Here is a 20,756-nt window from a genome sequence, read left to right as displayed (position 1 = left end):
TTTTCGGCAGAGTAGACGAAAGATGCCCTGGCCGAGGACGTAAATACGACGATTTTAATTACTGTAATAATAAAGAACTCATTAACGCTACGGGTGAATTTCCACGCACATTTTGGTAACTTGTTACTGCCCTCCCAGCCGTGGGCATATTTACTGCCAGGAATGTTACGGGAGCCTGGCGACACCTTCTTTAACGTGTTGCCGGCGTATTTATGACGAATATGCCTGCAAGAAATTCTTACCCTGGGGAGCATCTGCAACAATAAATTGTCTTAGGCGTAGTGTAAATCTTGTCAGGGTAAGAGAACCTACGTAAGTAATTGTGAATTATTGCTCGTAACATAATTAAAGAAGAAACGATAGTGTTGGGAACGGTGTAGAAATGGAAACCGCTTTAGTAACTCGTTATGCAACGGTAGCATTAAGCGGGTTTAGTGACGATGCTGCTACGACATCAACATCTTTCTTCTTATACTGCAAATGGATCACGAACCCGATTCGATGTAGAGAAAGCTCAGAAGCTTTCAAGCGGAGAAGGGCCTAAATGAAAGATAATGAAGATGGACTGCCGGCATTACATGGCAATGCTATCAAGGCTTGATAAAGAAGAAGAAAGGTGATCCCAGCTTCTCACCTCGCAACGCTTCTACCGGGCCGCTGGGCTCCACTTGTTGACGATAACGCTTTCTGTCTCTCTCCAACCTCTGCCATCATTTCATATCTTATTTATAAACCTGCATTGCCTCTTTTTCAATACGCTGCTGTATTCTTAGCCTACGTCTATAGTAACGAATAACCGGTGTCGTCCGATTTACTGCTATATTTTAATTGCGCAACACAAAGATGAAATGAAATCGCTTATCGTCTCCGACGGCAGAGGAATGCCTATCAAATATTCCTAGTATCATTGCTGCGCTTGAAAAAATTAGCCTTATCGAACGCCAACCTTGGCTTTTGTACGGCTTTTTGTCCTCTGGAAACTGTAAAAACCGCATTTTTATTAAAGAGTAATGTCGTTTGAAATATTTTTTGCCAGGATTAACCCAAAAATATCACTTTCTGTTACCAAGTGGCACAGACGACCGAGTGTAAACATTGTTTTTCCAGTTGATATAACACCGACAGACGTGTACTGTACTTTGTATTTTTTGTACGGGATGATGCTAGTGTAGAAACAAAAGGCGCCGATGCGGCCATTGCTGATTTTGTTACCATAGTAGCACACCGTCGGATAAGGAGGGCAAGGAAGAGAAAAGAGGAAGGGACAGTGCGACGAAGAGCAGCGGGAGGAGGCGAAGCGGAGGTTTTTGTCTTTAGTGGATCCCCCTTTTCCCCCGTGCGGCAGCAACAAGCTGGTTGGACAACTCGCCTTTCGACAAATCCGGCGTGGGAGTGGGCGGAGCTTAACTCCCAAGGGGCGGAGACACGGGCCGCGGCTCTTCACCAGAGAAGGTCAAAAAGTCGGCAGATTGGCACGAGCGAGTCTGCATATTAATTAAAGAGGAACTTACTTTGTTTTTTTAGCCGGTTCCTCTCCTCCTCCGGGTCCAGACCCGCCTCTGCCCGGCGCCGAGTCACGTCCGAAACCTCGCGGCCCGCGCCAGGGTTTCGGGAGTGTATTTTTGTCGTTTCTTCCACCGTGGCCACGCGAAACGTCGGCGAGAGCGAGGCGACGCGGCGCGGCGTGGCGCGGCGCCGCCAATTAATTTCCGTCACGCGATATTTCGGCTTTAATAAAGGAAAAAACTGCGCGGTTTCTTATTCACCGGGCGTAAGGAAATCCTCTAAGTAGTGGTTGTTAACTAGGGCGGTCACGTGATGCCGAGGTATCGTCTTTCGGCACGGCAGTGGAAGAAGAATAACGGGCACGCGCGTTTCGAACCGCCTCGGTCACGGACACTCTCTGCCTTTCATCGATCTCACGTATCGATATAAAACATGTCTCGGCTGCCAGGAAGTTTCCCTCTCCGTATTCGGCCCAGCCAGTTTTTCCCAATCGCGCGACGACTGGACGCGATAAAATTCAGCGCACGTAACTGCTAACCGGTGGTATGTGGCCCGCGGCGCCTTGTCCTTCTTTAATTTCAATTTAACTCGAACGGGAGAGGAGTAAACAAGTGGGGAAAACAGAGTCAAGGTCGACGTGGACTCTCCCGTTCGCTGGCCTTGTCGACACGTGACGACGACCACCGAACCTTTCCCCTCTCGGAATGACCCGAAATATTCCATTTTTCGGCCCAAACGGCTGCGAGTTTTATACATGTCGGCGGGTTTATTTACCACGGGAAAAGCGTATTTTTGCGCCAGGCCCAATTTAAGGCGGGAGAGCCGAGGAATGTTCCTTCCCCGATCACCCCGGGCTGCGCGGATCCTAGGAATCCGGCCGGTTGCCGGGGAGAAGGGATAGCGCGCTCATCAATCACGCTCGGGTTGCGTCTCCAAGGCAACGGCAGAGGGCCCGAGATACGCGCATTTTTCGCTGGCGCGCGCGCCGGCTTGCGCTCGGGACCCAAAACTTCCATTACGATAATGGGGCGGTCGACGGCCACCCCATCCGCCGGGCCTGCCGATCACGTGACCCGGCAGGCGAATGGCGCGGAGGGGACAAATCCCCGAGCATGTGGCGTCATCCAGCGTTTGACATTGACAAATTACCGTAGGATTTGGCCGTATTAAGGGAGAGAAAGCGAACGGACCTCTTCTCCCGTTTCTGGATGGACGCATTTCCTCCATTCCCTCGGGAAGGTTTGCCGACGCCAACATGGCCGCCTCTTCTCCACCGGAAATAAAAACTTTGAAGGATGGCGCATGAATAATACAGGCCGCGTCCACCCACCTAATTCCATTTCACGCAACGCTTACCCGATTTCTTGCTTTCGAACCCCCTTACCGCCGGCCACGTGACCGAAAAATTCCCACTTTCCACCGTCGCGTGTTTGATAAACCCGCGGCGCCAATGGCGCAACCCGCACCCGGTACCTACACCAGACGGAGGAGGACAACTTCCAGTCACGTGACCATCTATAAAGCTACTTCCCGGGTTCCGAAGAGAAGTAATCGCGTGACGGCCCCACCCGTTCCGGGTTAAGAGGCTTAAATTTACTTTCCGAGTGCAAAAAGCGCATTTTCCTCCCGGAGCAATTCCAGTTCCGGCGTAGTACGAGAGGGGGTAGTCCCATAAACGGACGAAAAATATGGATAATTTCTCGACTTATCCTCCAAAAGAGCTCATTCGAGGGCCGGAAATGACGCAATTTCGCCTCCGACCGATAAATTAAAATTCCCCTCCCCGAAAATTTAGTGCCGTGGCGTCTTTGGAAAGGGGGCGAAGGAGAGAAATTTCCAAATCGTCGACTTTAAAGTGGAACTCCGGCGCCACTAAACGGATAATACCAAACTTCCCCCAACACAGGACAGTCTCGAGGAGGGTCTTAAATGCCTGTTTTTTGGTGGGCGACAAAACGCGAGGGGTCGGACAGAAAGAGAGGAAGAAATCCGTTAGATAACAATATCCGGATTAGAAATGTCAAGGTTTAGGGGATTATGCCTCCAAGCCCTTTTCCCCGCAGAATGCTCTTTACTCTGTTCTGCTGAATAGGATTTAGAGGTTAATTTCCCCTTTTTGTTACTGTAATAGCATTCTAATGCCGATTATTCCTTTTAATAAAATCAACTTTCCGGACGAGTGGCCTCTAAAAGAGCTCTCGTACGTTCGTAAGAGGTGTCGCCCTGCCATTTCTACAAGCGCCATTTTTTCCGCTCGGTCTTCGTCATCCGAGTACCGCCATGGCGTCAAATATTAACGCGCAATTACGTGGCGGGCACCAGGGTCACGTGACGTCCGAAACGACTTCGGCCGCGTGGAGTAACGGAAGTGATATTCCGATTTTTGAAGAAGGGAGGGCGTTTCTGTCCAAGGCGGGTCGGAAACAAAGTCAAATGACAAAACGGAAAGACCAGAGAAAGCGAAAGAGGAGAAAAGGAAGACAGTCACGGCGGAAACGGGAGAGAGAGGGTCGAATGTCACCCGCGGTGTGCAGAGGAGCTGTAACACGAAGCTGTCTTTAATTACGCTCTCACTTGACACCGGCTGAGAGCTAGTTAGCCACTGTCCAGCTCTGCGGACCTTATTAATCCATCCTTAATGATAGCTGCAGTTCTCCCCGCGGTAATTGGCCCCGGGACGAGTAGGAGAAGGGTACAAACACTTCGTCACTCGCAGAATTAAGCCGACGTGACGTTCCATTCCAACAGATTAAGGGTTGTTAAGGGAGTTGGGATTAAAAGGGACGAGAAGAGGGCCTAATAAGGCTAGACGAGACGGGTCGGTCGGCCAATTCGAGTCCGGAAAAAGGAGAAGTTCGTAAGAGCCAGCTCGTCCGGAGCAAATCTCGCTTCGCGCAGTGGAACCGACTCGTCACGTGACGTCGGGGGATTTTTCCATCTGCGGAGTGGAAGACCGTAGATTACAATAACAATCACCTGCAGACGTGACCGGTGTGTGCAGTGGCGATGTCTCGTGATGGACGGCCCCATCAGTCTCCGCAGGCGTCGTGCCGGCCGTCGGGAGAGCCATAAAGAGCCTCGTGACGTGACGTCGCTCGTGACGGCCCGCTGCACTTCTTTATTCCCCCTTACTGCTGGATTATGGCTCCCCTGTCGTTCCCGCTGCCGAAAATGCAGCAGTACCGCCTTCCTTTATGGCTTCCTGACCTTTTTCTTTCTTCCTCCGCGGTCGATCCTCCTTCTTCCCGCCGCTCCTCTTCCTTCCGCTTCCTCCAACGTAAGATCCGGTCACGTGACTACCGCCTTATACCGACGCATAGGTAACGACGAAAATCCGACCTTCGCACGCGACGGCCGCCACACGCGGTTCTTCCGATAATCTCGATAAAAATCGTGCGATAAAAGGGGTGATTATCGAAAATAACTGCAAGAACCCACTGGCGTGATTTGAGAGAAAACGGCAAAGTTCGCGTGGCCGACGAGGAGCTAAAATCCTACTAGGTGGCGCTGGTGGCAGTCCGGTCACGCTATCTGTCGAAACGACGCGACGCGGCGCAACTTGCAGCGCCACCACGTGAGAAGTTTTGTAAACTCGCACATCATTCATTTCGCCCGTGGACAAAAAAAAGGGCCACGACGAATGACCGCGATGAATTATTAGTTGCATGTTGACAATGCGGCCTTATTTGTTCAGTCGTCATGCAAAATACACGCGCCGGCGTCATCCATCACCTTCCGCCGACTCATGAATCATCCCGAGTGTATCTACGGCAATATCCTGCACAACCCCATCACTCGGGCCTTTCATTACCGATTGTTTGCCCGCCTGCGATTAATCTTTCTTTCGTCCCCCGACGGGAACCCCCGGTCTGTTTGCAATCCGCCAGTAAAGAACACCCCCGAGCCACTTTACTAAAGTCGAGAATCGGTCCGAACGCCTCCTCCACCATCTCTGCGGCGGGGACGGCAGCTGGTCTCTAACAGGTGTCTGTAGGTTGCCAGGTTTGTTCTCTTCCCCACACCTCTCCTAAGCCGGGTAATGGGAACTTTAAGCTTGGAAAGGGAGGAGAGAAGAATGGAAGAACGACGCGTCCAAGCGGAGGAAGTCGGCCATTGTATCCGAGCGGCTGTTTGCCTTCTTCAGCCGCCGCCGCACCCACCTCGACTTTTGTCCCATTGTCGCGTGGTCGACAATGGACGATCCCTCTTCCATCACGTGACGCAAAAAGGGGGCGACGTGACACGTCCCGCCAAGTGGTAGTTCCTAACACGAGACCGATGCGGTTCCTTATCCTTCCGCCACGCAGAAACTAAGGGCGGAGGCGTCGCCCGGCAACCGACAGAAAAAAAACAAGAAAGAAGAGCTGGCCTAGGCAATTCCATTTGCTTAATGGACACGTCAGTCACAACTGTCAAGCGTCCCGGTTTAATTTCGACCCTAACCAGAAGAAGTGCAGCTGTCGGAATTACACTCTATCGACGAGATAATTACCTGGCCTTCGTACAATAAATCACCCGCCCCGCCCCTCCAGTCACGTGACGTGGCTCTAAGCCCGAATTTCTTCCCGTCGCGGTTCACGTGACCAACGGTACGGAGCAGCGACTTACGCGTCGCGACAAATTAACCTTCACGCGAACTACCCATTGCCTCCTGATCACGTGATCTGGCGAAGAGCGGAGAATATTGCGGCCAAGCCGGTGTTTGTCCTGTCGCTATTGACATTCGTCGCCGGGCCAACTCGTCCCCGGGGAACACTTCTATTAACTTTCCTGTCCGATTGGCAATGCCCTCTCTCTCTCTTCCCCTTCCCTAACAATTATTCAAACAACTTCCGCGCGCACCAAACACTCCTTAATGAAAAATCTCGGCCCGGTCACGTGACTGGCGGAAGTCTGAACCGCGTGGCAATGTTCCAAGACAAGTCGGAGTGGAGGGAGTGGACGGAAACAGAAACTATAAAGAGCGGAAAGAAAATAGACGTCAAAGGAGAGGGAGAGTGAAAGAAAAGAGGCGTTGCGAGCGGGAAGAAGAGTGAAAAGGACAGCGTCCGTCGACGAGAAGTGATGTTCATACAAATTTCATCCTTCGCCTGTAGCCCTTGGAAATGGTAGTCGCGGGAACCATCAAATCTTGACACGCTTTGCTTCTCCATCTCCGCGTCCCGAACACAAATAAATAATCAACCCGGCAACATCGAGAAAGAAACGAATTCGTTTTCCTCCCTTCTTTTCCCCGTCTCCCCCCTTTCTACGTGACAGAACAATGGCGGATGAAGTCTGGAATTAATGACGTGTCAGCGCCAGAAGCTGTTAACACGCCTCTGACAAATAAACACCCCTTCCACCCGCTCCGAGCCGACGGTTCCGTTTTCGTCCTACCGTGGTCTTCCGGCGCCATTTTGTTCTGCCGGTTGGCCTTCCAACCCCGAAAAAAAATGGGCGACCGGCGACAAATTCGGCCAGAGGGGGCGAGGGGAGAGTAGAAAGTGGAGTCGTCGTTTACGTAGAAGCCGTAAAGGAAAAAGTAAAGGGATGGTATCTTATCACGCACGAGGAGGAATGCCGTGCCATTCATTAGAATACAATGACAATCCTGTTTAAACGGCCCCGGTAAGCGGGGGCTGATTTATGGGACCTGTCTACCAACCGGACAAGGAGCAGACGCAGCATTCGATTGTCGCCCTTAATCATCCCGGTGGAGTGACGAGAAAGCCCTCTTTTCCTCCATCCGGGTCACTAGAACACCGTCTACCCTAGATTAAAAAATATATATATAATATTAATAACCAGTGCCCCGGGCGAAACACGGACGACTGCTAGAAACCATTCGATTAACCCGGAGACGGGTGCCGGTTTTCGGAACCATTTGTATGCTAATGTGTCCTTTGGAGTCTCTCTCCGGTGGAAGGACTTTCGAACCGCCTCGATCATACTCCCTCTGATGGAATTTTTCCGCATTACTAAAGATTCGGCGCCTCGGAAAGCTCCTAAATTGATTTCTTCGAACCTACCTCGGGGGTTGTTCTTTTCTGTCCGGCAACACGCGATCTACTTCTCGGAAAGAAGACCAGATCGAACGGAATCGACGAAGGAAACCGAAATTCCGAGTCGAAAGCTTCGAAACTACGTCAGACATCTTCCGACCGGAATTGATGGATGACGACTTCCTCGTCCTTCCGCCTTCGTCGACACGTCACGTGACCCTTTCCTTAGTAATCCACTTAAGCCCGGCTCGCCAACCCCTCGAAAACTTCACAGAAAAGAATAAAAAAATAGAAAGAAGAATGGGAAAAAAAGAGGGAGATCCTTGAGCGGACATGATTCATTTGTTCTTCTCGGCACAACAAGAATTCAAAAACTAATCTAGGTAGGACGGAAAAAATTGGTTTACAAAAAAAAGAAAAAAATGGGTAACGTCAATATTTCATAGGGAACAAGTCCCCGAGGTAAGGGTTGTTGGAGAAGTAAAGCACTTTAATTATTCAACGTGCATGCAAAAAAGATTCGACTGACAGTTACATTTGTTATTTTGAATATTTAAACTTGCCCCGACCAATGAGGTACTTTCGCCGTAATGACGGCGTCTTATTCATTTGATAAATGTTGTCAGGTGTGGATACTTCGCTTCCCTTTCAGCCCCTTTAGTCTGGCACCGACCCAGCACTTATCCGGGTGGACCGCGTGCGGACGTCGACACCTTCTTTAACAAATAAGCTCGTTTCTCGAATGAAAAATCACTCGGGGTAGTAACCATCCTTTCTCCGTGCCCGACGCGCGCGCGCACACACGTTCACAGTTTGTAATTGGCCATCACGCGCTGTTATACAGTGCCCCCTCCTCGTGACAATTCCCAAATTGCTAATAGAGATTTTAAGAAAAACGTTACAAGAAATTGTTACTAGTTGTAATTCACCCGTGCTCCTAGTTTTTTCCTTAATTCATCATATTTCTGTGGGAGTAAACTTAAGTTTTGCCAGTTATATTCCTCGTTGTTATAAAGAACGAACCGGTTTCTAAAAACACAAGTCAATGGGTCTTCCTCTAATTCCATTCGCCTTTCGCCATGTTTCGAGATTTATCATCCCGAGTCTCCGATGTTCCTATTCTGTCTTTTAGTCTCTTTTTCCTTTATTTTCGTACAATTTATCAAATTTTTCTGGAATAAACTTATGTCCGGCCTATTGTATTTCTCGAATTCAAAAAGAAACATTGGTTCCGGGAATAGAAGTTGATGATCTTCCTCCAATTCTCTCGTCATCTTCGACTTTTCGAGATTTATTGTGATTTTTTACACTTAAACTCGACGGAGCATTACATTTTTCCTTTCCGAAACCCCAAATGCTATAATTTAAGATTCTGTAATATCTGTTAGAGAAGATTCACTCGAAGCCTCAAGAGGTACGCTGCAATTCAAAAACCGCAAGAGAGTTTCTAAGAAAACACTGGATCACGGCAATACAATAGCTGAATAGCATCGAAGTTACTGTAGATATCCCGAAACCTCCTTTACGTTGCCATCATCTCTGTCCTCTGTCGGTAACTTCTAATGCGATTCTTTCGCAAATGACAGGATTTACGATTATATCTTCCATCCTAATTTGCAGGCTCACCGACCGATCTTATCCTCCGAATTGGTGAGGTGCATCTCGAATCATAAATCTACCTCGGGTGGTGCTCTACTAGCCCTTTATTTTAATTTTAATACAGGATCCACATAGCAAGAGGCAATTAATCATCTAGGACAATGCGGCACTTCCCCACTCGACGTGATTGAACACGAGTTCCCCACTGGGGCCAAGATCATTCGATCAACTTTTTTTTGTTTCGATTCCTACCACTTTCCACCACAATGGGGTAGAGTAGAGCAAAAAATGCTCGGGATTTTTTCACGAATAAGTAATAATTTTCACGTAAAAACACGAAAAAGACCCTTCCAACAGAGAGATGTTCTCGTCACTTCTGACTGGATGTGCGCCACTTTTAAGGATTATCCTCTTTACGAACACAATAGGAGGCATTGAATGAGGATGCTTTGCTGCTCCCTAAACAACGCGGGAGGACCAGGGAAACGTTTTGTCCTCGACACCTGGTGAATGGGGAAGGAGCGTTGCCATTTTTGCTACGCTTCGCCTTTTTTTTCCTTCTTCATACAACCTATCTATAAACGCATATGAAAGCCGCAGTTTTCAACAGGTAGTTTGTCCATATTTTCCCACGTTGCTCCGCTTCTCACGCGAGAGACCAGTTTCGGTTTAGTGTCGGGTGAGGACCGGAAACCCAAATTACTTATCTAGACTTATAGGACATATATAAAATTAACAAGGAGGGAGTTTGTACACGTTTTAAAACTTTTTCCTCGCATTCGGATGCTCCTTACTCCAATATCGTCGAATAAAAATGTAGTAAAATCGTTGGCGCGTGAAAGAAAACGTAATTGAAGTCTAAGAGGGTTTTTTTTCCTCCCACCCTTTCTCACTTCTCCCTTGTTTTTCTAATTAACATTTTAGACTTTGTTTAGCATCGAAATGAGTCGGCAAAATGGCTTTTTTTTTCTTTTTACTTTTTCTCTTGCCTCCTTGCCTTTTCCCAACTGTCCAGTTTAGATGTAATGAGCGAGGAATTACGGGAGCGGCGAGAGGAGATGTAAAAGTCTCCAAGTGTGCTCTATGACTCGAAAATAATCGTCTATAAATGGCTTCGGGTCTTTGGCAACTCCTGCGCCGAAGTAATAGTCAAACAGTTTTTTGGAATTCGGCTTTTTCTTTACGAAATCGGACCCGATTTTTCACTGGCTTTAAGAATTAAGTTTAGAGATTGGAGCTCGGGTGGCTGCACTCTTTTATAGACACGTGTTGGATTAATGCTCTGGAGAAAGGGCATAGAAGCAGCTCGATGCACAGCGGGTCGCATAGATAAGAAATTAAAGAATTAACGTGATTTTGTTGCGCTAAATCTGGAAATTGTACAACTTCTTTAATTAGGCCAGAACACCCTAAAATATTAATTATTCCGAAATGTAAGGGAAAAAACGAATTATTCAATCACCACCTCGTAAGTGGAAAAACCGCTTTTATGTATCGAGAGTAAACAGATAAGACGTCCCTTCTCCGCCGACGAAAGGGATTTAAAAATATGTTAAAGTGAAGAAAAAATAGAGCCCCGTAGCAAACGGACGAAGCGAGATCCTCTTAAGTCGAGCGTAAACCTGGAAATAAGATTTATCGCTCCTCTTCTAGGGGCCTTAACTGTAAAATTTTGATAGTTAACCCTCAAAAGTTTTATAAAAGCATTTTGATAGATGAATAAATAAAATAATTCAGTAGCGACGAGATAAAAACGTTAAGATAACACGGGCACTTCACCTTCTATTTTCGTTAGACAAATTGTAAAGTCCAACAACATCCCATTGCTGCGTGTTTGCCGTATTTTCCCGATAAGATTAACAGCATTCCTTTTTACAAAAGTATAGTTTTTCTCGCTTTCGATAAGTTATCAGGTCGAAAGAGGTAGAAACGGCACCTAATGAGGGGAAGTGACTGTCCCGTTACTGCAGTTATATAGAGTATGGAGTATATGGCAGATGGAAAAAAGGTAGAAAGGGGGAAAAAGCCTTTCCCATTTGATACACCATAAACTTCGAGTTGACATTTTATGAGCGACATAAAATTTGTCACAGGAACTGCATCGACAAGACTTAGCTACCGGCTGCACTTCTACATTTTCGAGTATCGCTGATTGTTGCCCAATGAAGATAACTCAGTCCCATACACTGCGGGAAGTCGATATACCTATTAAAAGGGGGACGGCAGTGCTTTTTAAGGAAATGATAAGGTTTTAAAAACGGTTTCTTTTAAACCGCACCTGCAAATGCCGGTTATCGATCACGTGACGCCATTCACCAATTTTAACCCTTAAATTGCACTTTCCGGGTGGAGAGATTTTTCAAAAATTCTCGAATTAAGCAGCGGATTATTGCCACGGGCGAGGAAATAGAATTCCTTCTCCCCTTACCCCCGAAAAGTGATAAATGGTGACTTACCAGCTTCGCTGTTATTGTCGGTGCTCTGCTGGGAGCTGGGTTGTTGGGAGAGGGGGCCCGGTGTCCCTGTCGACCCTGCTGGAGACCTTACATCGTCGGGACCGGTGCTATAGGAATTCAGGGACTGGGAGGGCGGTCTCTGTGGGGAGAAACAATAGGCCTACGTTAGCTATAACACGTGTTCTGCACTTGGTAAATCGTGCTACAACTACAGTCAATATAACTTATACGTAAATTTACTTTACTTTTATAAAAACATTAAAATATAAAAATTTACACATTAAATAAACATTAGACTAATAATATATTAATTAGAATCTATATCAGGTAGAATAAAGCGCGAGAAACATCGAATCAAACACGGTTCATCCCCGTTTAGTAAAGGATGACAAAGACAAATTTAAGTCGGTTTGACCGGATAAATCTTAGCAAATTATTTACGACGTTGTGTAAAAGTTGGAGGAAGAGAGAAAGAGAGGTTGGGGGAGGAAACCGAAATGTCAAAAATTAAAGAAGGCGATAGGAAAGAGGTGGTTTCCGTTGGGCTATCGACCGAATTCGATGCCTCGTACAATACAAGTCAACGAGTAAACGATCATCGATTTAAGACTGGGAGTCTAACAATTGTATCGGTGGCGATGTACCAATCAGTCAGCCACGTCTACAATCGATGCTCGACTGCAGCAGGCTGGGAAAAGGTGTCGTTTCGTAAACAAATTACTGTTGATTCGATTGGGATTACCTAATGGCACCCTATTTATCCCGGCAAAAATCCATTTCTACCCCCCAAGACTCACCGAAGGGCGAAACCAGTTGACTTCTTCGCACATCTTTTTAGTAAATTATCTATCGTACGAGAAAACTTTAAACTTTAAATGCAGCCGGAAGGCTTAAAGGGGGATGTTTGTAAGAAACAAGAAAAAGCTCTAATTACATGGAAGTTGCCGAAGGTATGGACTTTGCAATATCTGTAAATCTTTGGTCACCTTAAGTGTAGAAGGACGGAGATAATGGCCAGCTGTCTCGGACAAGTTGAGCTTTGTGCCTGAGTGATGGACACAAGAGAAGAGAGCCCAGCGGGAGAGTTATGGACTTTTCTGCAGCAGAAGTCGCTCTCTCAGACAGTCAGCGCAATAATAAGCTGCAATAAATTGTTCGAGGACCCATCTTCTGTAAAATAACCGATAACTTAACGATTCTACTTATTAGCCACCGAGTTTTTAAAGTCGGTGGGAGTTTCGACATTAGTTAAATTATAGCCAATACTAGAAAAGCTAAACTGAAGAATTTTTCGCTTTTTGCCCCTCGAAGGGCTTTAGGAGGAGGGAATTATAACAAAATATTGCCAAGCCCTACGAGAAAAACTATTTTATCGTGTTCCTACGAGGATGAATTTATGATAATGATTGTTTAGCGAAATATAACTTAGTCATGCCAGCCAGCATCGTAAGTTTTATTAAGAATTGGTGGCTTAGAAGGGTTAATGACGTAAAAACAAGCCACGCGTAACGCATCCCCGAGGGTCAGAAATCTTGCCGTTAACTCCACGATTACTTCTGAGATATCAATATAAGCCACGAGTCTTCCACTTTGTATTACTAAGAATTTATTAACAGAGGATAACAATTTCAAGTGAAGACGATTTTATTCAAAACAGCTCGGAGCTGTTCAAACGTACAATTTCCTCGTGTCTGAGAAATTAATTTTTGCCCTGTTGCCGCTGCCTGGCTGCCACCGACTGATAAATATGGCGCCTGTTGAATTTGCTAGACGATGCAAACATTAAGAGGAAAAACTCTCAAACACGGAGCCAGAGAGAGACGGCGAGTAGCAAATCAGATTGATTCTTCCGCAGCACATTTTTATTTGTTGTTTTAAAAGTTAAAAGCGAATCACACGAATCGACTTTGTGATTTATGTGAAGATGATTCGGTGAGATTTATGCCTTTCTAATTCAAGAAATGGGAAATCTCTTCCTACTCGTTCCTCCATCTTTCTTTTGGGTGCAATTAACCTAACCGTCTCTTCCATCCATAATTTATCTCCGACGTTTCCTTAACTACGCCATCGAGCCCTTTGAAAGTTAAATAAAACGACGTAAATGTGAAATGTTTCGGTATGGCGGAAATCGAAGGCGCGATACCGATAAATGTCACTTTCTCGATAGCTAAATGCACGGCGTCATAATTGGCTCTGTTCTATAATCCGTACGTGTGGACTAGGAACGAATTTGGAGTTGGTCCTCCAGATGAAAGATATTTTAAAGTATTTGCAAGCAGTACGCCCGATATTAGGAAGATTCGTATGCCTTCTAGGTATACAAATTTTTCTGGTATCGGAGTGATCCGAGTTCGAAAACCTTCCGGATTCTATCGATTTTTCGAGTGTAGTTCAAGGTTTCATTTTATATACTCGAACTGATCGAATTCGCTGTCGTAATTGTCAACTTAAACCAAAACTATACGATTCATTGCGCGTTCATGCCCCTGGGTGCAACCTCTACCCAAATTCTAAAAAAATAGCTGTTACAATTGATACGGTCGTTGGGTTTTGTTGCCATTAATTTGAGGAATTTCGTACTTAATTCTCATATCTAGGTGAAGAATCTCTTATGGATCGATCGATAGCATTTCCTGAATGCGGAATGATTAAATAGACTTAAATATAAAATATTACCGTTTAATTTTCTCCAAGGTATCCGCGTAGGCCTATTAGCGTACGAAAGCGAATATTTTTAAACATTTTATGCCAAAAAACAAATTATTCAAATTCTACAAAATTTCCTTTTTGAGTAATTGCTTCGTCCTTAAATTCATCACAAGAAACTAAGTGGAACCTTGAGATCAATTCTTTCTGCAAAACGTGATCCTAGGATGCTGCTGCAAAAGTCCTCGAATGACAGATGATCCCGAATCTCGAGATGCTTGCTTAAGGATCACTGAATCACAGGATGCCGTCCTGGCAATCCCTTAATTCACGATGCTGCCTCGAGAATCCTCGGATGAAAGCCTGATCTATGAGTGACAAGTTCAAAAACTAAAACTTATCAGTTTATTTATTAACTAGGAATGTAGAAATTTAGACTTTCCTAAGTTGGATAAAAATTTAGGAATATTTTTGTTTCTATAGTCAATAGATTTAAATGTGTTAGGAGTGAGTATTGAATTCCATTTTGCAGGGGTTTTTCGCTATTATTCCTTATAGAAATTCGCTTTTTTCTTTCTGCTACTTATAGGCTACTTATTTAAAATATGGTATTTTGAAATGAATTTAACATAAAATTACTCTTATTTTTCTCGCGAATCCCATTAAAAGTACGGAGGCGATGAAGTGGAGTTAACAAGATCGTAATTTCTTTTAAATTCTGTGTGCACCTCGTTGAAGAATTTCTGAAGTTTGGGACCAGATTAAACAAACGATAGCGTTGATAGAATAGAAAAATTTCGTCTACGGGTTAGTGGCGAAGTTGTATCCAGGATCAACGAGAGTTGGTCCCGTTTACTCTGCCGGATCAACACATTATTCAGCACATTGGGCAGGCACATGCACAAACAGAGAACCCCGTCGGGCCGATATATCGATTACGGAAAACAAAACTGACGCCAGGGGGATAAGAAGAAAATCCCTACAAATGCACTTTGCATAAGGTGGGAATTTTTCTCATTGGTTAAAACACCGTCGGGGCGTGGTGATAGGCCAGGTGGGAGGTGTGGCTTGTTACCCAAGCGAAGAGAAAGATGGCGACCGTTGCAGTCACCTGTGGAGAGTGAATTACGGCCATCCCTGACATCTTTACACTCCCGTCCATTATTTACGACACATAACTGTTTTTTCGCCCCGTGCAACCTCGACGTGTCCGCTTTGACTTACGACTTGTGTTCTTACTTTGCCACAACTGCGCTATCTCTGACGTCATTTCCTGTTTGGCAAAGATAAAATTCGAGGTGGCTAAAAGGGTTTAACATTGTTATTGTGAGAATTAAACATTAATATATACTCGAAAGAGCGTGGAATATTTCCACAAAGGATAACCCTACATAAAAAGCTCTCTTGGCATTCGTACGAAAAACCTATAATTCGATTGTTAACATCAGACTATATCAATTATGCTACTTCAGTTGCGTATAAGCACGACCTCTTTCAGAACAAATGTATATGTATGACACTGGAACAAAAGAATTTTGCTTACAATTGTCCTATAGAATAATCAATAACTAAAACTTGTGTAGCAACAAAGGCCAGTATTATAGTTGTAAATATATAAACCATGGCTTCGCCGTTAATTTTTACGAACTGCACTAATTTGCATAGCGAGACGTTAGGAAACTTACGAATGTGGCCAATTCGAATGCATTTTCCTAATATTTTAAGAAAATAAGCGAGCATATCGGAGTTTTTCTTAAAATTCCGTAGCTGTTTTATTATAATGGTAAAAGAAAAAATTGAAATTTCCGAGTTATATTATTACTCTAGAAGCAATATAACAAATTTGAAAGTCATGTTGGATAGCGAAACTTTCGCATTATCTATTCCTATTTACTATATGGAGAAAATAAATTGCCCTTATTTGTTTTTATAACAGTATAGTCGAATTTATTTATTCATACGGTAGCATAAATCTTAGCAAACTGTACTTGTTCCCATAGCGGTGAAGTAGAATCAATTCCCTTACCGGGGTAGACAATTTCTCCGTTTCTGGTAACTAATTCAAACCTCTATCTCTCCGTTTATTGTTCCTATATCAGCATAAATCTTGGGGAAGTTTTATTTGCCACTAGATTTGCACCGTTGCGACGACGGTATTGTTTGTTACAATGGTAGAGAAGAATAAACTACGTCGCCAGCAATAGAAATCCTCAAATAAAATAAGCTGGTCTACTTGTTCCTATAGAAGCACAGAAGGCCTCGGGCCATTCCTATCGCCAGTATCTGGACGAAAAAGCGATGTACGAAGGGAGATAGCGGAGAAGGAAGAAAGGGAATCTAGAGCAACTGGAAGCAAATGGATCGGAAGAAGTTGCGAAAGTCCACAAAACGGGGAGATCTCGACGCATAAAGAAAATTTCCCATTGATCCGACCGCAGAATGATTCATTTCACAAAGGCAAAATATATACATAAAGAAAGCCTAGGCAGTGTGGGCAAAGAAAATATTAAGCAAGAAGCCGCCTCACTCCTCATAATTGCACTTTATTCTCAATATAGATCAATGAAGTATTGAAGTTATGAAAGGATGCAGCAGATAATGGCCAAAGATATTTCTTGTTTATCCGGCCCAAGCTACGATTGATGCTATTGGATAACAGCTGCACCAGTCACGTGTTGTTATTTATGACGTTGCTCGGGCTAAGCTTCTTTGTTCTGGACAACTGCCTCGAGCTTTTCTGTCCGCTAATTATTAGTAGCATAGAAAAGACTTGTCCGATGCGCAAGAATTACACCAATTTAGGTACAATCCGATTATTGAGTCGGGGCGACTTCTACTGGCGTTAAGAGGAGAAATGCTCGATAATCACACGAATGGACCGTCCAGATAAAGTACTTTAAACTCATCTAGCTTCCATCCTACGCTTCACTTGGATTCTCTAAGCTAAACTACGCCGAGAATACTAAAATACTTTAATTCGTCTACCTACTCCCCCAGTAAGATAAAGAATGCCTACTAATTTGCTAATTTTCTATCAAATCCGCTACACGGGCTAGAAAATTCGACGTGTTTCTGGAGGAAAATACTTAAGTTTTCTGGCAGTTGGAAGCACTTTTCTATTTTTGAAGAAAAAACGGGGGAGAAAGATGGTTTTAAAACAGGAGAGGGGAAAAGAGAATATTCCATAGAAGCAAAAGAGAAAAAAGCAGTTACGAAAGTTGGTGGAACTCGTTTGGAGCTAACTCGGAACATTGTTGGCCAACAAACTGTTATAACAATAATTCTTGGTAGATTTGAAGAGAAGAAAGCGGTTCGTGTTACATTAAGCTGGTCTAGGAACGAGGGAGAAGTGCAGAGGGAAAGAGACCGCTAAAATCCAATTCCCCAACAGTGACCAATCTGTTGTATATCGGTCAGGGAGGCAATACATCAAGTCTATGATTGGACAGCTTCAATAATCCCATCGTAGGGCGCCGTGCACGCTCAGTCGAACGCGGAAGATATGACTGCTCGTTTTGCTTCCACCCTCCCCGCTTCCAACCACGAAATCGGAGAGTACGGCCAGACTTTCCTCTCCTCCCTTAACAATATTGCAGTTGTGTGGAAGATAGCGTGTATCCGGGCCGATAGAGTTGCGCTCCTACCGCCTCCCCCCTTCTCCGCACAAAATCGTCGCCTTTATTGACAAGCGAAAAATCTTTGTTCGTTAGATAGCGCAATCGTCTACCAACAAAGAAAAAACATTCCCTCAATAGAGTTTTAATGCCGCTCTGCCTACAGATATCGATGCTTTTCGCTTAAAAAATGCACCCAGTTCCACGCTTTTTCTTCGTTTAGGTCCTTTGGTCCGGGCAAAATTCCTAGCAAGATATTTCCCCCTTTTTCGGCATCGTTTCAATACGGATGTATAAGGTAAGAATAATTCATTCCTCTACTAATATTGTAACACTAACAGTAGGCACTCTCTTCTTTCGTTTAGTAATAGGCATTGTACTGTACATTAATTTCGTTTTTGCTAGGACGCTTCGTCCCTTAATTTTGCTGCTTTACTTGTAGGTATTACACTCCTCGGTTTTTTCTCGAGTCCTTCCTTAATTAACTACGCTATTTAACAAATTACCACTTAATTATGTTAGTCGAATACAGCGTATTGATTTCATCTGTTATCGAAAGGCACAGTTCGTTAATTGCTTTTCACAATATATATACGGCGTGCGGTCGTAAGAATAATTTTTCAGGCCATGCAATAATTATTAAGCAGACAGCGTGGAAATTGAAGGGAAAAAGAAAAGATACGATTAGAAAGTAAACCGGAACCGCGCCAGAGCCAGCGCCAGAGCCAGCGAGCCAGCGCAGTTATCACGAACAGTTCGTAGCAGGTTTATTCGGCAAGTAACACGCAGATTAATTCTGCATGCTTAAATTGGTTGGAGAGTATCCAAGAACGAGTCTGGCAGATTCGTCGGATGGCGTAGCAAAGCCACCGAGTTCAAAGTAATAGTTTCGTACACCGGGCAGCGTCGGTTCCGAGCTCGATTCCACTCGGACTATCTGCCGGAGCCCGACCAAAGACCCCGAGCCGGTTATAGGCATCGAGAAGCCAACGAGGATTAGAGAAATGCCGGACAATTAATCAAGCCCCATTGTAATTAATGAAGGTTGCGAGTCATCCGTGGCGACAATAATTAAAATCGGCCCCCTTCATCGATAATTAAAGCTTTCTAACTCTGTTGGATGCCGATAGATGGAGGAGCGATTTGTCAGTATGGGGTAAGCTCCGTCCCAAAGTTTAAGACACTGCACAGACACAGGCGCGCGCCGCCCGGCGGCCAGGAAAAGAAACCAGAAAGTGAATTGTGGACGCAAACGAAGAGCTTAATTTATGTAGTAATTTCCGAAAGGGAAAGCGTTTAGACATTCCAATTAAAGTTTTTCTTTGTGTCGAGCTAATGAAAAAGATAAGGTAGCAGTATCACAAAGGGGCAGGGAAACGAAAAACCGGGATCCTAACTCTTAATGACTCCCACCCACAAAAGGCCGATTCTCGTCTGCTTCTTTGGCTTCTCCCCCTTCTCGTCGCAGCCCATTAACTCATTCTTTTTCTTTTATCTTATCTGCCCATGTCACGTGATCGACGATCTTGACAATCTGTCAGCACCTCCGCACTCCTTAGCTTTTCCCCTTATCTCAAAACTCGACTATCTACGAAGTAAAAGTTCAGGTGGAAGTGCTAAAAACATATCGGAACACCGAAGGCATTTTTCTTCTTCTGGCATCGCTAACTACTCCAAGAAAATGAATTGATAATTCATCTATCCGCTGCTTCTAGATAAACGTATTGGGCGGAGGGATGTTTTAACACAGTCGTTGGTCGCCCTTCTCTTTTTAATTATTGCTAATTTCGGCGTTAATTGAGGGGCGAAATCCTTCCATGTCGGTTGGAACAAGTGGGTAATCGTCAATTATCCCAACGAAGGGACGGCCCATCTTCAAATATTTTAACAAACTATTGTTTCTCGATAAAATAGCCGCAAAATTAAAATTCCCAAGTGGAGGAAACCTCAAATTATCCCAAGATCCTACTGACGACGAAGATTGTTTTCCCATTGTCATTCGTTACGACTCGATAACGATTGGGACGGAGCCGAGAAAACGTGGAAAATGCGTCTTGTGTAATTTGCAAGGCGGAAAAATATCTTAAATAGAAAAATCGTCAGCGGTCGAAGCGAAATCTCCGGCATATTTGGCGTAGCCCATTCGGCTTCCCATCTCGTACGGAGGATTTAGAGGATGTGGCGACGGAACGATCTCTCGAATCTATTCGAGTGTTTCGACATCATCTAGAGTCTTTACCGATCATGTGGACGATGCTGCCACTTCTTCTCGTCGCGACAATCCCGAGTTCGAACAGAAGGACAATAATTAGGAGGGAAGAGAGAGCGATATTAAGCTGTAGAAAAGAGCACGGTCGTGTCTCGATCCGTAAGAAAGAGGAAAAAGGGGGTAGTTGTATCGATCCGGGACGGAGCCGAGCCGAAGATTTCCAAAGATACAATCAAAGACAAACAGAGAAGAAGAAATAACAGTCATCAATCAAAGACACATGAGCGAGTTGCCCGTGCGAAAACTGGGTGTGTAGTAGTTGCGGCCACTTCGTGTTCGACAATTAGAGAAGGGGCAGACTTTTAAAAGATATGATGGATGCGTTCCAGAAATGCGGGGCGCTGTGTGGGTGGTGCAGTGATGAAGGAGGCGTGAGTCACCGTGGAAGCGCGGAACCAGCGAAAAACCTTGTTTACTCGACGCACTGATTTCTAATTCCTTGGTCTTGCGCCGCTTTAAAAAAGGAAAGGAGGAAGAAGAAAGAAGGGAGAGCGGCGAGAGAGATGTTTGTTTCTGTCGGAGAAGGTGAAGGAAGAAGTGCGAGAGGAGATTTTACGAGCGTTTTAAAGCAGCACGAAACAACAGTAATGATTTCCCAAAAAACCACTCGGCACAGGAAGAGAAAAGCCAACGTCTTTATGACGCGTCTTAATCTGTTCTTTCACAAGCTTTACTTCCTCTT

The 20,756-nt window shown here is 44.9% G+C and overlaps 1 protein-coding gene across 8 annotated transcripts in view; it reads right to left on the bottom strand.

The window, feature by feature from the left end:
- The window catches only part of LOC136981103 (homeobox protein Meis1-like), an 82,183-nt gene that overhangs the window by 30,825 nt on the left and 30,602 nt on the right, over window positions 1-20,756 (bottom strand). For 5 of the 8 annotated variants that reach the window (XM_067277372.1, XM_067277366.1, XM_067277369.1 and 2 more), the window contains one exon: window positions 11,546-11,705. In XM_067277372.1, the coding sequence (XP_067133473.1) occupies window positions 11,546-11,705 (160 nt within the window). The remainder of the gene's footprint in view (window positions 1-11,545; window positions 11,706-20,756) is intronic. The other 3 variants (XM_067277367.1, XM_067277371.1, XM_067277370.1) reach the window with 1 other exon arrangement.

The sequence above is a fragment of the Centruroides vittatus genome, unplaced genomic scaffold, assembly GCF_030686945.1.
Source record: "Centruroides vittatus isolate TY-2023 unplaced genomic scaffold, ASM3068694v2 contig_743, whole genome shotgun sequence".
NCBI lineage: Eukaryota > Metazoa > Arthropoda > Arachnida > Scorpiones > Buthidae > Centruroides > Centruroides vittatus.
This window is presented reverse-complemented; position numbering and strand designations above follow the sequence as displayed.